Here is a 12882-nt window from a genome sequence, read left to right as displayed (position 1 = left end):
AACCACACAAACGAACCTCGTGTCATGTCTGTTGTTTTGAAAGGAACAGGAAGTCGCTCGTGTTGTTCGTTGTTGTTGATTTTGAGGATTCTGATTGGCTTGCATGGCTTTAATTTATCCTTCTCCCTACACTGCCGCCCATAGGTTTGGCATAGTTATAGCGCCTGATGGCGTATTTATGCGGGTTGATGTAAACGACAACTTTTTTGAAAACGATGTGTGCACGATGTTATTTTTTAAAACGGAGGGGAGGAAATATTCCTTTTTTTCTAAATACCCGGCTGTGTTAACGTCGCCTTAATATTACATTTGAATTTTCAGTATCTCATTGTTTTTATTTATTATTATTTTTAAATAAAGCTGTTTCTGTGGTCCAGTGTTCTTAAATCGGGTTTTAATAATTTTTCCCTTACGAAAGGAAAATATAGCCAATATATTAGCTACTTAAAATATATTATAATATATTGTAACTACATGGAATAATATTGATGGTATACAATATATTAAATATTTGTGTAATATATTGCAAAATATACAAATGATTGCCACTTTTAATATATATTGGAAAATATATTAAATCCCATATGTGAATTGCCTAATGTATTACATGATATTTTCCAATATACTGCAATACATTTTTTTCCCATATACTTCCCATTTTTATGTTTGAATTTACATTGTGAAAAATAGGGTCGTGTCGCATTTTAACATAGAAACATCATATCAGTGATGTAGATGGACCAAATAAAACCATTAAAATATCAAGTTATTATAAGAATTGTGATACTTGATGCTACATAGCCTACACTCTCAATACACTCTCTTCAAGCACCTCGTATAGGGGTTAGAGAAAAACAACTGAGCGATTTTGGACACAGCAACAGAGTCGACATCGAGAGTCGATTCCTGTGCCGTAGCCTACTCTGAGGATATTCAAAATCGAGGAATCAGCTCTTTTGCAGTAGAGGACTGTAGGCGTTTCCTTTAACGTTAATTTAAACAAATACGGGAGCTGCCTCGTTCCTCAAACAGACTCATTTCTCTTGGTTAGTTCCCTTTGCCACAACTTACAGAGCAAGGCAATTCGTCAATGAGCAAACCAGGACACCGTGCTGCTGTCAATCGACCTGGTAAGACCTTGCTTTCATTTCGTTTTGTTTTAAAATATTATTTGCCGAATAACGAATTAGTGTCATCACCTTATATTTCTATGATATGTATTATGGCGCACATAACAAGTAAAACGGAAGTTTAGAACAAACACTTAAAACCTTTACACAAACACACACATAAACCGTTTAAAAAAAGTTTCAAACGACAAAACACCAGTTTTAGCCTACTGCTCAAAAGGATTAACTGTGGACATTTTCTGTTTGGACAGCTTTGCACGTGAGGAGTACTAACTTAACTAATATCCACTTAAAAGTTATTTTAAATAAAAAGAGATCAGTCTGAGACTCAGAAAAGCAAAGTAGGTCTGAAAAAGTCCAGCATATGTTTGCGATTGCTGTATACTTGGTTTGACGAGGTTAAATGCAAATAGTATGCATAGGTAGCTCACTGTATGTGAGCGTCGACTCCGGAATTACCTTAACGATTTAACAATTTATGGTTTAAATGAATGAGACATGCTTATGTTTATAAAGTTACCTATTCTTAGCATTATGAGTTGTGTGTGTAATTTATCAATTTCCTATTTGTTATTAAAGGAATGGTTCACCAAAATATATATTTCTTAAATCGTTTTCTCAGCCTCATGTCCTTCTGTAACACCTTGTAGCCTAGAACTGTTTTTGCAAAGATTACAGTGTTAATTTTTGCTAGATTATCCTGTTGTTCTTGTTGCTGTGAATGGTGGCATACTAGTTAAGTTTGTTTTAAACTTTGTTTCTTTTTTTAAAACTCCTCTGAATCCACACTAGGGACGGACATGTTGCTCCCAAGGTTCATTCTCAGGAAAAGAAAAACTTCCTTATCTGCAATCTTCTGCTCACTGTTCTGTCACACTGTTGTTCTGTCATGTGTTTTAAGCCTTATGCCCTGTAGTGTGTTTTGGTTTTAAAATGCATACGCCTGTCATCTAAACTGCTCCAGAGTTTTCAGCACTCTTGAAAACGCTGCAGTCCCTGTTTTGTTTTGAAATCAGCCCCCTTACCCTTAAATAGGGTATTATTTGAAGGAACAGCCATTTGTAGTGGTGTCCGAAACCATATGCCCTGTCCATACCCACACTTGCAGTCTTTGCGCTTGACCACTTGTCTATAGTATTTCCTGTATTTCAATTTGGCGCAAAGACTTTGAGTGTGTATATCTTTTGACTGCCCAATGGGACAAATTTATATTGTTGCAAAAAAGTGTTTAGAGGTTGTTGTTTTGTTTTTTTATAAGGGAGGAATGATATATTGGCCACCATATTGTATTGGCCGATATATGTTAATTTTTTGTTATTGTTATCAGTCCAATAAGAAAAATTGGCCAATAGACTATATTAAATCAGCACTAGGTAACTTTTGCTCTCGGGTCCCCCTATACAGTTGGGAAAAATATTGAACTCTACTACTGTCGTAAACTTTGTCATCCTACATGAAGGGATGCACACATGCATTTGTTGACATGACAACCATGATAGCCCTGAACTAGTAATGTGCAGGTCGTCTCATAACCCGCGGGCCCCGTATGTCTATTTAATGGTCGCGGGTGTGGGGCGGGTTGTAAAAATATATACAGTGGTGTGGGGCGGGCCAAGTAAAATCATAAAAGCGGAACCCGCGGGTTGGAAAAAAAGCTGACCCTCACATCACTAACAGTTACCCTGAACACTGCAGGAGGAGTTCACATGCAGGAGTTCTGCTTGTGTTGTGTGTGAAATGACTTCATTCCAGGTACAGTGGCATATGTTTCAGCATGTCATATGAATATCATTTCATGAGTTTTATTTTTTTTTAAATGCCAAATGATCGCGATGCTCACGTTTACAAGCCAGTGTCATTATAGTAGCCTTGTCTATTGGTTACCGTTTTACAGAATCTATGATACTTCAATTAAATGTTTGAGTGGTAGGTAATAAAGCAAGTATGACAGCCAAGTCAGCAAGCATCGGTCGGGCACGCCTCCTTCAGCTCACGCCAATGAGAAAACGCTGGTCCAATGTTGATCCTCGTCCTGCCTTTAATTCGATCACTTTTTCGTTTCCTCTTATTGCTTTCCTCCAACAAAAACTTTGCTTTCTTATTTTTCTGAGCTGCTTCGGACATGACTATAACATCCGACAAACAAATGATAGTTGGGCTCGCACGTCCGAATGTAAGGAAGTGGGGGTGGTGGTGGAAGTGAAGTATATGCCGTAAAGCAGGCGAATTTTTTAGTTCTTTTTGTTCTCGGGTTACTACCCGAAACCCGAAGTTTAAAAGTACGGTTAAAAATGATATAAACCCCGTCAAGCTATGGCAGACGTGTCATTCAACCTATTGTAAGTCGATGTATCATCACAGGAGTCTTGAAAATATAATATCAAGGTTGAAAAGTTACCTAGTGCTGATTTAAAATAATGGATTATTTCCTTTAGCTGAGACACTTCAGATGCACACTGTTCAACATGATGGAAATCACTTCAAGGAAAATACAGATTATTATTATTTTTTTATTATTATTATACCTTTATTTAACCAGGGAATAAAATCACATTGAGATAGATATCTCATTTACAAGTGAGCCCTGGCCAAGGTAGCAGCACACAAAAAAACAAAATAAAACCAACAACGTAAAATTAAATACATAAAACAAAAAATGACCACACACACATTTCCAGCAATAATACATGATTAAGAACAAGAACAAGTACAGAAAGCTTGAAATGTTCGATTAAGATATAACTTAAACTCATTGAGTGAAATAAATACACTAAGTTTTAGTGATCTTTGAATCTCATTCCAGGCAGTTGATGCACTATAAATAAAAGCAGTTTTTCCAAACTCTGTCTTCATTAAGGGGACATTTAAAAGAATCTATCTACTTGAACGCAGATTATGCCCTTTACTATTGACAGTTATTAGACTATTCATATACAGAGGAAGCTGGCCAACTATGGCCTTATACACAAATATAAGCCAGTGCTTGTTCCTTCTTAAATGAAGTGAAGGCCAACCCACCATTTCATACAGTGCACAATGATGAGTGTAATGATTTGCCCGAGTTATAAATCTTAAAGCAGAGTGATAAACGGAATCCAATGATTGTAAAAGGGCCTTAGTGGAATTTCTGTAAAAAACGTCTCCATAATCTAAGACAGGTAAGAAAGTAGCTTCCACCAGCTTTCTCCTGGCTGACTGTGAAAAACATGCACTATTCCGAAAGTAAAACCCCAGCTGTAGCCTTAACTTAGATAACAAATGTTTAATATATGTAACTTAAATGATAAGTCCTCTTCCAATACAAAGCCTAGGTATCTATAGGAGGAGACTAGTTCTATAGAAATACCCTGCAAAGTGTAAAGAGATGGTATAGAAGATTCACACTTACGTTTCCTAGAGAAGACAATATATTTTGTTTTCTTATCATTCAGAACTAGATTTAAAGAGATGAGGTTACGCTGAAGTATTACAAATGCTTCCTGCAGCTTTAAAATGCAGCTATCAATGGAGGATGCAAAACAGTAAATTATAGTGTCATCAGCATATAAATGAATACTAGCATCTGTCAAATTATCACCAAGATTATTTATATATAATGTAAATAACAGGGGACCCAGAATGGACCCCTGTGGCACACCAGATTCAATACTGAGCTTATCAGAAAGAAACCCCTTAATTTGCACTCTTTGACACCTGTTCTGTAAGTAGCTCCTAATCCAGGCCAATGCGGTTTCAGAAAGACCAATACTATATAGACGCGATAAAAGGATACCATGATTGACAGTGTCAAAAGCTTTAGCCAAACCAATAAACATTGCAGCACATGATCTTCCTTTATCTAGAGCACAGGTAATGTCATTTAGAACTTTCATTGTGGCAGTTACCGTACTATGATTCTTTCTGAAACCGGACTGACACCTGAACAAAATGCTGTTTCTAGACAAAAATTCCTTTAGCTGTTCACTGACAATAGATTCTAAAATTTTGACTATCACCGATAGCTTGGAAATCGGTCTATAATTATTTAAATTGGCCGAATCTCCACCTTTAAGCAGGGGTACAACCAAAGCAGATTTCCAAACATCAGGAACAACATTCTGTTCTAATGATAAATTAAAAATATGAGCTAATGGGCCAGCAATGACCTCGGCAGCAACTTTCAAAAAATATGGCTCAATTTCATCAGGCCCTGCAGACTTCTTAATGTCCAGGTTTTTTAATGCCTTTAAAACTTCACTTCTTAAAATAGGAGAAAATCTAAAAATAGCACTATCATCTCTCAGTAGAGGTGATGGATTTGGTATATCACTCAAAGAACTTTCATTAAATATTGAACCTGAAGAAATAAACTGCTTATTAAAAACATTTACCATGTCCGTCTTATTAGTAATCAGACTATCTTGATCAGGAAAATCCTTAAGCAACGCAGAGGGAGAAAGTGATTTGATGGTTTTCCAAAATTTAATAGGATTATTTAAATTTTGTGAGGTTTCATTTAGATAATATTCTGATTTTGATCTACGTATTAAAGCTGTACATTTGTTTCGCAATGTTCTAAATGCTACCGATGGACAAATTATATGTAATAATATCTAAATAATTGAACTTCCAGTGCAAAGTTTGCCTCACCATCTTGCAATTTCGTGGCACGCAAGTTCCTGTATAAAATGCATGATGGGATAAACGCAACCTTAAATAATTGTGTGGGTTTAGTGTGCATTAAGGACACTGCACTTTGAGACCTGGGGCCTGTTCTTCATACTTCGCTTAATTCAGATGAGATGAGATGATTTGATAGATCCCAGATCTTTTAATCGTGATAACTGATCTCTGGCTAATGTGGTTCTTCAAACGAATTTGCGGATTAGATTAAAATATCTGGATTAAGTTATCTGAGATCACTGCTCGTGCCTGTGTTCCCTGAAGAGGGCAGATGCAGCGATACTCGAAACCACGATCAGCAATGCAGCGATTGACTGGCGTCAAGACAACGTAATGACGTCATATAATTAAAAAAGCCACCCGGCAAAAAACTTGTCAAAGAAAAAAAAGAAAGAAGAATTTCTGGACCTTTATAAGGAAACAGACAAACGACCCAACCAACATAAAAGTTTGATAATTTAAATGTGCACTGTTTTGATGAACATGATTCCCAATAATTTATAGCCACAATTTTATAATATTTGTACACACTTTACATTTTTATTTCAATGTTGTAATTTCATTTTTAATTAATTTTGAAGCAGATTTGTTATGTGACAATATTAATTAAAGTTTATTAACAGTCAAGATCAAATTATCTGCATCTCTTGCGCTGCATCAAGCCATTCCATAATATCCTTCATCACTCATATTAATGCACGACGGAGATTAACTGCACAATGTGTGTAAACCTCCAGTACAACTATAAAGTAATTATTCCATCACAATTCACAAATAAATCTCTCAATCAAGTGACTGTGTCTATAGAATTATACGCAAGTTTTACACAACATTAAAATATTATTTTCAAATAAACTTTTATATTTATTTTTATTTTAAACTATCATTGCTGCTGGTTCAGTAAGGAAATCTTGTAATAAAGTAGCAGTGGCTGCGACAGATTTTAAGTATCACCTCAAGATGCAATCTAATCCTGTTTACATGAAATAAGCCTGCTCCCGAGCAGGTTTAAGCTAGCGGACCTGTTGCTATGACAGCAAGTCCAGGATGAGCTTTGAAGAACCAAACAATCCGAGATCAAGCCAAATCGTCAACAATCAAATCCAGCTAACTGAGTTAGTGGTGTATGAAGAACGGGCCCCTGGGACAGTCTTGTGCATTTACTTCCTGTCGTGTACATGCGCTCTCAAGTAGTCAAGATCGCAAATATGGGTGTTTCTCATTCAATCCCACATTGCAACCATTGTACGCTCAATGTCTCGAGCAGTGGTTCCCGACCACGTTCCTGGAGGCCCACCAGCAGTGCACATTTCCACTCCACTTTTAGATACGCTTTCCACTTCATGAAGTGGACAAGAGAAGTTTATATGGACAGACCCTTGCTCCCTCGATTTTGACAGAGGATGCGAGTCTACTACATATACACTTCAGGCAGCTTCATATACCACAATGCAACAAGATTGTGACTTCACCGCATATCGCGTTTAATTTACCCCAACACAAATAACTCTGATATTTTAATTATTTTTAAAAACATTTAAAACAACCCAAACACACCAATACACATATACAATGTTGCCTTAAACAATTTCGTATATAGGAAAGAATAATAATAATTAAACTCCATGGTGGATTGCAAGTGATAAAGGGCTTAGGACATTCCAGTTCAGTCCATTCCAAAGGTTCCGCCAGTAGTGGGCACTCATGCAACGTAAGCAATGACACACGAGACGGAGGGAAGTAAGCGAGTGAAGGGCATAAAAAAACGAACTGAAACGCAGCACTGGAACATGGTTGGGAACCACTGGGCTAGAGAATAGCCATAATGCACAGTGACATATCGAATGAATTCGAATGTGTTTCGCCAGAAGAATGTGTCTCGCCAGACAAACCGCTGGTCCAAGTGGCTACAGTGTAATTTCATATAGGTATACATTCCTTTTTTAAGGAATTATAAGGAGTATTAAGTTTATAATTTCCATGGCAGATTTCAAATTAAATATTTTCATTACTACTGGAGCTGCCAGTTTTAAAAGTTTCAAATGATTAATAAAAAGCAAGCACAAACTATGTGAAAGCAGCAGCCCTTCCGGCACACTCAGTTGTAAAATTCACTCGCTTGTTTTCATTCCCGCCTTCATATAGTGAATGAGGGTATTGGAGACTTTTGAAAATTTTAATATATACAAATTCTAAGAATTAAAATTATATATTAAAAGCTATTATTAGAACAATCTGCAACTGTTTACAATAGTGTCCATGAATGGACAGATGGAGATCTTCTCTAAAACGCAATTGAAATGCCAGTGTTCAACAAAGAAAACAGAGACCCTCATGCATGTTTTCTTCTTCACATTTATATTTGCATCGTAGAAGTTAAGATGTTAGATTATGCCGCATTTTCTCTGAGAATCGCATAGAGAAATCCTGAATGCATTTTTCTATTGCTCATGTATATATTGTTTTATTGTATTTGCTCTTTACATCAGGACAAAACACTGGCAAAATATTGCAACGCTATACTTGCCAATTCAATGTTAAGTTTACTGAAGAAGTTTACTTAGATTTTGCACCTTAATAAAACAAGGATTGCTAAAGGTCGGGACATCCCAGTTTGGTGCTTGGTTTTTATAACGAACCTGGAATTCATGCAAAACAGGATGTTTCACAATGACATGCATTAGAGAACACCAGCAAAGCTTGCTAAACCATTTACTTTGAATAAAACGCATCCAGTGACCACTGAAATGTGAAGGACAGTGCCATTTGTGTAGCACTACTGTGATGGATTTGCATGTAAGAAAGTAAAAAAAAAAAGGCGTGTTTTTTTTTCTCTTCCTCTTCAGTTTTTTTGGTTTCCCTCTTTCTGATTTTTCCAAGATTATGTATCTGAATATTCTTAGAAGGCATTTCTGTTGGGAGAAACGTAAGGATAGGAGACTATAATTTTGTCTTAAAATAGTTTTAAATAACCTTGTAGCAGCTCATAACTGTATATTGTAACACACATAATGTAACAAAAACTGCACATAATTTAATAAGTATTATATTATTATTGTTATAAAATATCTACAATGTAATTTGTTCAGTGTAATAAAATCTTGAGCTCATAATGTAATAAAAAATGACATTATGATAAATATATTACATTATAATTTATCATAATTGTGATAGTTTTTAAAATATTAAAAACATTATTCACTTACAGTACATTTTTAAAAATCTAAACCCAATCTTAAACCACCTGTAAAATGCAACCGATTTAAATAGTCATGCAATTAGCACGGAGCGCAAGTTAAGAAAGCCTGAAAAATAGAGTTCAATTTACAGTCATGGACAGTGGTTATAAAAAATCCACACACCCCTGCTAAAACAGTTAGGTTTTATGATGTTAAAAAGAAATATAAATAAATATTTTTTAAAAGATAGCACAGAACTTTTGCACCTTTAATTTACTACTACTTCTAGCTAGCCTAAAAATCTAGATGCACCCTAGCGGCAGCAAATCTAATCTGCCACGAGTATAGTCTAGCAACTCTCAATACATTTTTGAGCTGTAAAAGCCAAACTCTCGTCAGGCCAATCCCATCGTTTATAGAGTCGATGGGCGGGGCTTAACATAATGACGGCCGAGTTGCGCTTGCGTGTTATTTGTAAACACAGAAGCTGGCAAACGGCGGTCTTTCGAATCAGCTTTAACCGCGAAGAAGAATCTGGAAGACGTGGAATTAAGCTTTTCTCTGAGAGAAAACGGCACTGAAGTCATTCTTAAAAAGGCATGATGTGTTCGGAGTTTTGCTGACCGGATACAGCGAATGTTTAATCTATTAACGAGCTCCGCAGAATATGAGTCTGAAACCGCTCCATTGGGCTGTGATTATGAGGCGTGTTTCAACCGAACCAGGAAAAACATCAATTGGATAGACCTACAACCAATCAGAGCAACGAAGCGACGCATTGTCAAATGTCAACAGACAGAGCTCATCTGCACTGTGTTGCCAAGTCCGCGTTTTTTTTCTGCGGTTGTTTTATATGTCCAAGGGTTGAAGCAACTATTATGTGATATATAGACCCATGAGTGCGAATTTTAGCAGCCACTCTTGCCAAAATAACACATTCTACCCCCTAAACACAATTTTCTCCCCGGAGAACCCCCCGGGAAGCTATTGTTTAGGCCCTAAACTTTAGGGCTAGTAGTTGGCGGATTTTGTTGTAAAAACTTGGCAACCCTGTCAGCACACGCGCTGGAATAAACGATCTTAGCCGGTGTTGTAAAAAAATAAAAGAATTTATTGATACACAGAGTACTTACCCAACATTATCATCATCTTTGAGAGAAATTGTGAAGGTGAATGCATATACAAACAAGCTCTCCGTTTAGGATTTGAGTAAATATAATCCAAGCCCCTTTGATGACGTGCATGATTACGTTACTGTTGATCATCTGTCCGTCATCGTCTAAAGCCCGCCCTGATGATTTCATTGGTCCGAACAGTTTCTGGGGATAATTACTCCTCTATGGAGCGATGCCAGACCGAATTGCCCGACCTAAAAATGTTGTGGGCGGGGCTAGGTTCGGCTGGCATCCAGGCTAGCTGAAGGCCACTGAAAAGCGAGAATCTATAACACTGGCTGACACAACAGTTGGGATCATTCATATTTAGGCCCCGTAAATTTGCATATACCAGCCCATGTTTAAGGCCAGGCAGTATTAACTTGGACCTGCACAGCCGAATTACCCAAAGTTTGCAGCTATTGTGAAGATGATGACTACATGGTGAAAATGGAAGATCATGGATATAAATGTTATTGTTTGGGCTGTGCAGGGAATGTAAGCACTTTTCATAGCCTTCCCACAGAAAAGAACACATGGTCACTTGGTGTTTTGTCTACTTAGTGTCTCATCTAACCTTACTTTCTTGGTCATCCTTGTGCAGGGAAAGTCAGCTGATTATGTACGTTTCTCTTCCAGACTTCCACCATCACACTGGGTGCACCTCACTGATCTTCTGTCATGACGAGGGTTTCAACATTGAAGGCAGCTGAGCAATCGCAGTACCAGACTATTTCTTTGTGTCATATTTCCAACCCAGATTTGGACGCGTTTTGGAGGCCATCATGACTGTAGGTGAAACAAGGCAGAGAATCTCATGAATTTGAACTGGAGCCGAAGTTCAGAGGAGTCATGGTGTTTCTCAAAATGCCTAGATTCAAAAAATACCAACTACGGCTAATATCAGTATGCTTAAGTGCCTTACTGTTCATGGCGTACTGGGAAAAAATTGACAATAACATTGTAACCCATGTAATGTCTTTCTCGTATCGCTACTTTTTTAATAGCTTCACGTTCATTAACGCAAGCTTAAGAGTCAGTCCTGAAGATGCTATGAAGTACAGCAATCACAGATACCTCCTAAACCACGAGAGAAAGTGTGACGGAAAAGACGTTCTACTCCTGCTCTTTGTGAAAAGCTCCTCTGAGAACTTTGAGAGAAGACAGGCCATTCGCTCTACTTGGGGAAATGAGACGTACATTGCAACGACGCTGGGTGTTACTGTAAGGGTGCTTTTTGCTCTCGCCCTCCATCCTGAACCGGAGTACAGGAGCGAACTTAAGATGCAGCTGTTCCTTGAGGACCAAAGATATCGTGACCTCATCCAGCAGGACTTCATGGACACCTTCCACAATCTTACTCTGAAGCTACTTTTGCAGCTTGGCTGGAAAGAAACCTACTGCCCCCATTCCCAGTTCCTCATGTCCGCAGACGACGACGTCTTTGTCCACATTCCCAACTTAGTTCACTACTTGCAAAGGAGTAACGACAAAGACTTTTGGATAGGAAGGGTGCACCGCGGTTCGCCACCCGTCCGAGACAAAAAGAGCAAGTACTACGTGTCCCGAGACATGTACCCGTGGTTGTCTTACCCAGATTACACCCCTGGATCTGGGTATGTCCTCTCCAGAGATGTAGCTGCCAGAATCTATCAAGCGTCACTCACCCTAAACGCTTCCTTTCACATTGATGACGTCTTTCTCGGAATCTGTGCTAAAGTGATGGGCATTGCTCCCGAGGATCACGTGTTCTTCTCGGGAGAAGGAAAAGCCCCTTATCATCGTTGCATCTACAACCAGATGATGACCTCACATGGACACGTCAGTGATATTCGCGAAATGTGGCAGCATGCAACAGAGGCTGAAGCTGGTCAGGTGTCCTCAGGACTGATTTGGAGGCTCTACTGCACTGTCACGAAAGTGAGGCTTCTATGTATACCGTTTATTTCAAACACTTACCCATGTAAGGCAGCTTTTTTTGGGACATGACCATTATTAAAAGTGAAAAGAACCCTTTTGTAACAAGTGCTCATATGCAGCGGACATATTATTAGATAAACTTTGTACTGTACTGCACAGGACAGTAAGTTAAGGAAGTTTGTGGTACGTTCTCTGGTTTACTGAAATGTGCATGAAATAGTTGACAATTAAAATTAAATAAATGCACATATTGTGATGTATATCGCATTTAAAGAATAAAATGTCTGTCCGTTCTCTAATCAACTCGAAGCCCTATGGTATCTTGGGCACTGAATGTTTTGTAGGTTTTTGCAATCAAATGAATTCAGCTTTAATTTTATATATATATATATATATATATATATATATATATATATATATATATATATATATATATATAATTTTTTTTTTTTTTTTTTTTTTCTACATTTATTTTACATTCGACATTTAATGTCCAATAACTATATTTAATAAAGTTTGTTTTACAAGTAAGACAGATTTTTTTCCCCTCTTTATAGAATTGATTTTTTAAATGTGAAGACATTTAAAGAAAGAAAAATGTACTTAATTGATGTTAAGGGACGGCATCCAACTAAACCAAATCCATTCATTCATGGAGCCAGTTTCCCTAGAGTGACCAGAAGTCCTGTATTTCAGCTGTATTTTTAGTGTACCGACTTTGGAAAAATCATGTTTTGTCCCGTGTTTCATCTGTACACTCTAAAAAATAATTCAGTGGCTTAGTAAATATCACAGTAATAATTAACTTTATTAACTTAATAAAATCTATCAATATCA

At 37.3% G+C, this 12882-nt stretch overlaps 1 protein-coding gene across 1 annotated transcript; it reads left to right on the top strand.

Annotated features, from left to right (window-relative positions):
* Window positions 1–855: 855 nt before the first annotated feature.
* Window positions 856–12408, top strand: b3gnt5b (UDP-GlcNAc:betaGal beta-1,3-N-acetylglucosaminyltransferase 5b). Its single transcript, XM_067453170.1, has 2 exons — window positions 856–1130; window positions 10765–12408. The coding sequence occupies exon 2, from the start codon at window positions 10978–10980 to the stop codon at window positions 12112–12114; it is 1137 nt and encodes a 378-aa protein (XP_067309271.1). The 5' UTR covers window positions 856–1130; window positions 10765–10977; the 3' UTR covers window positions 12115–12408.
* The last annotated feature ends 474 nt before the right edge of the window (window positions 12409–12882 follow it).

Source organism: Pseudorasbora parva, chromosome 9, assembly GCF_024679245.1.
Source record: "Pseudorasbora parva isolate DD20220531a chromosome 9, ASM2467924v1, whole genome shotgun sequence".
NCBI lineage: Eukaryota > Metazoa > Chordata > Actinopteri > Cypriniformes > Gobionidae > Pseudorasbora > Pseudorasbora parva.
This window is presented reverse-complemented; position numbering and strand designations above follow the sequence as displayed.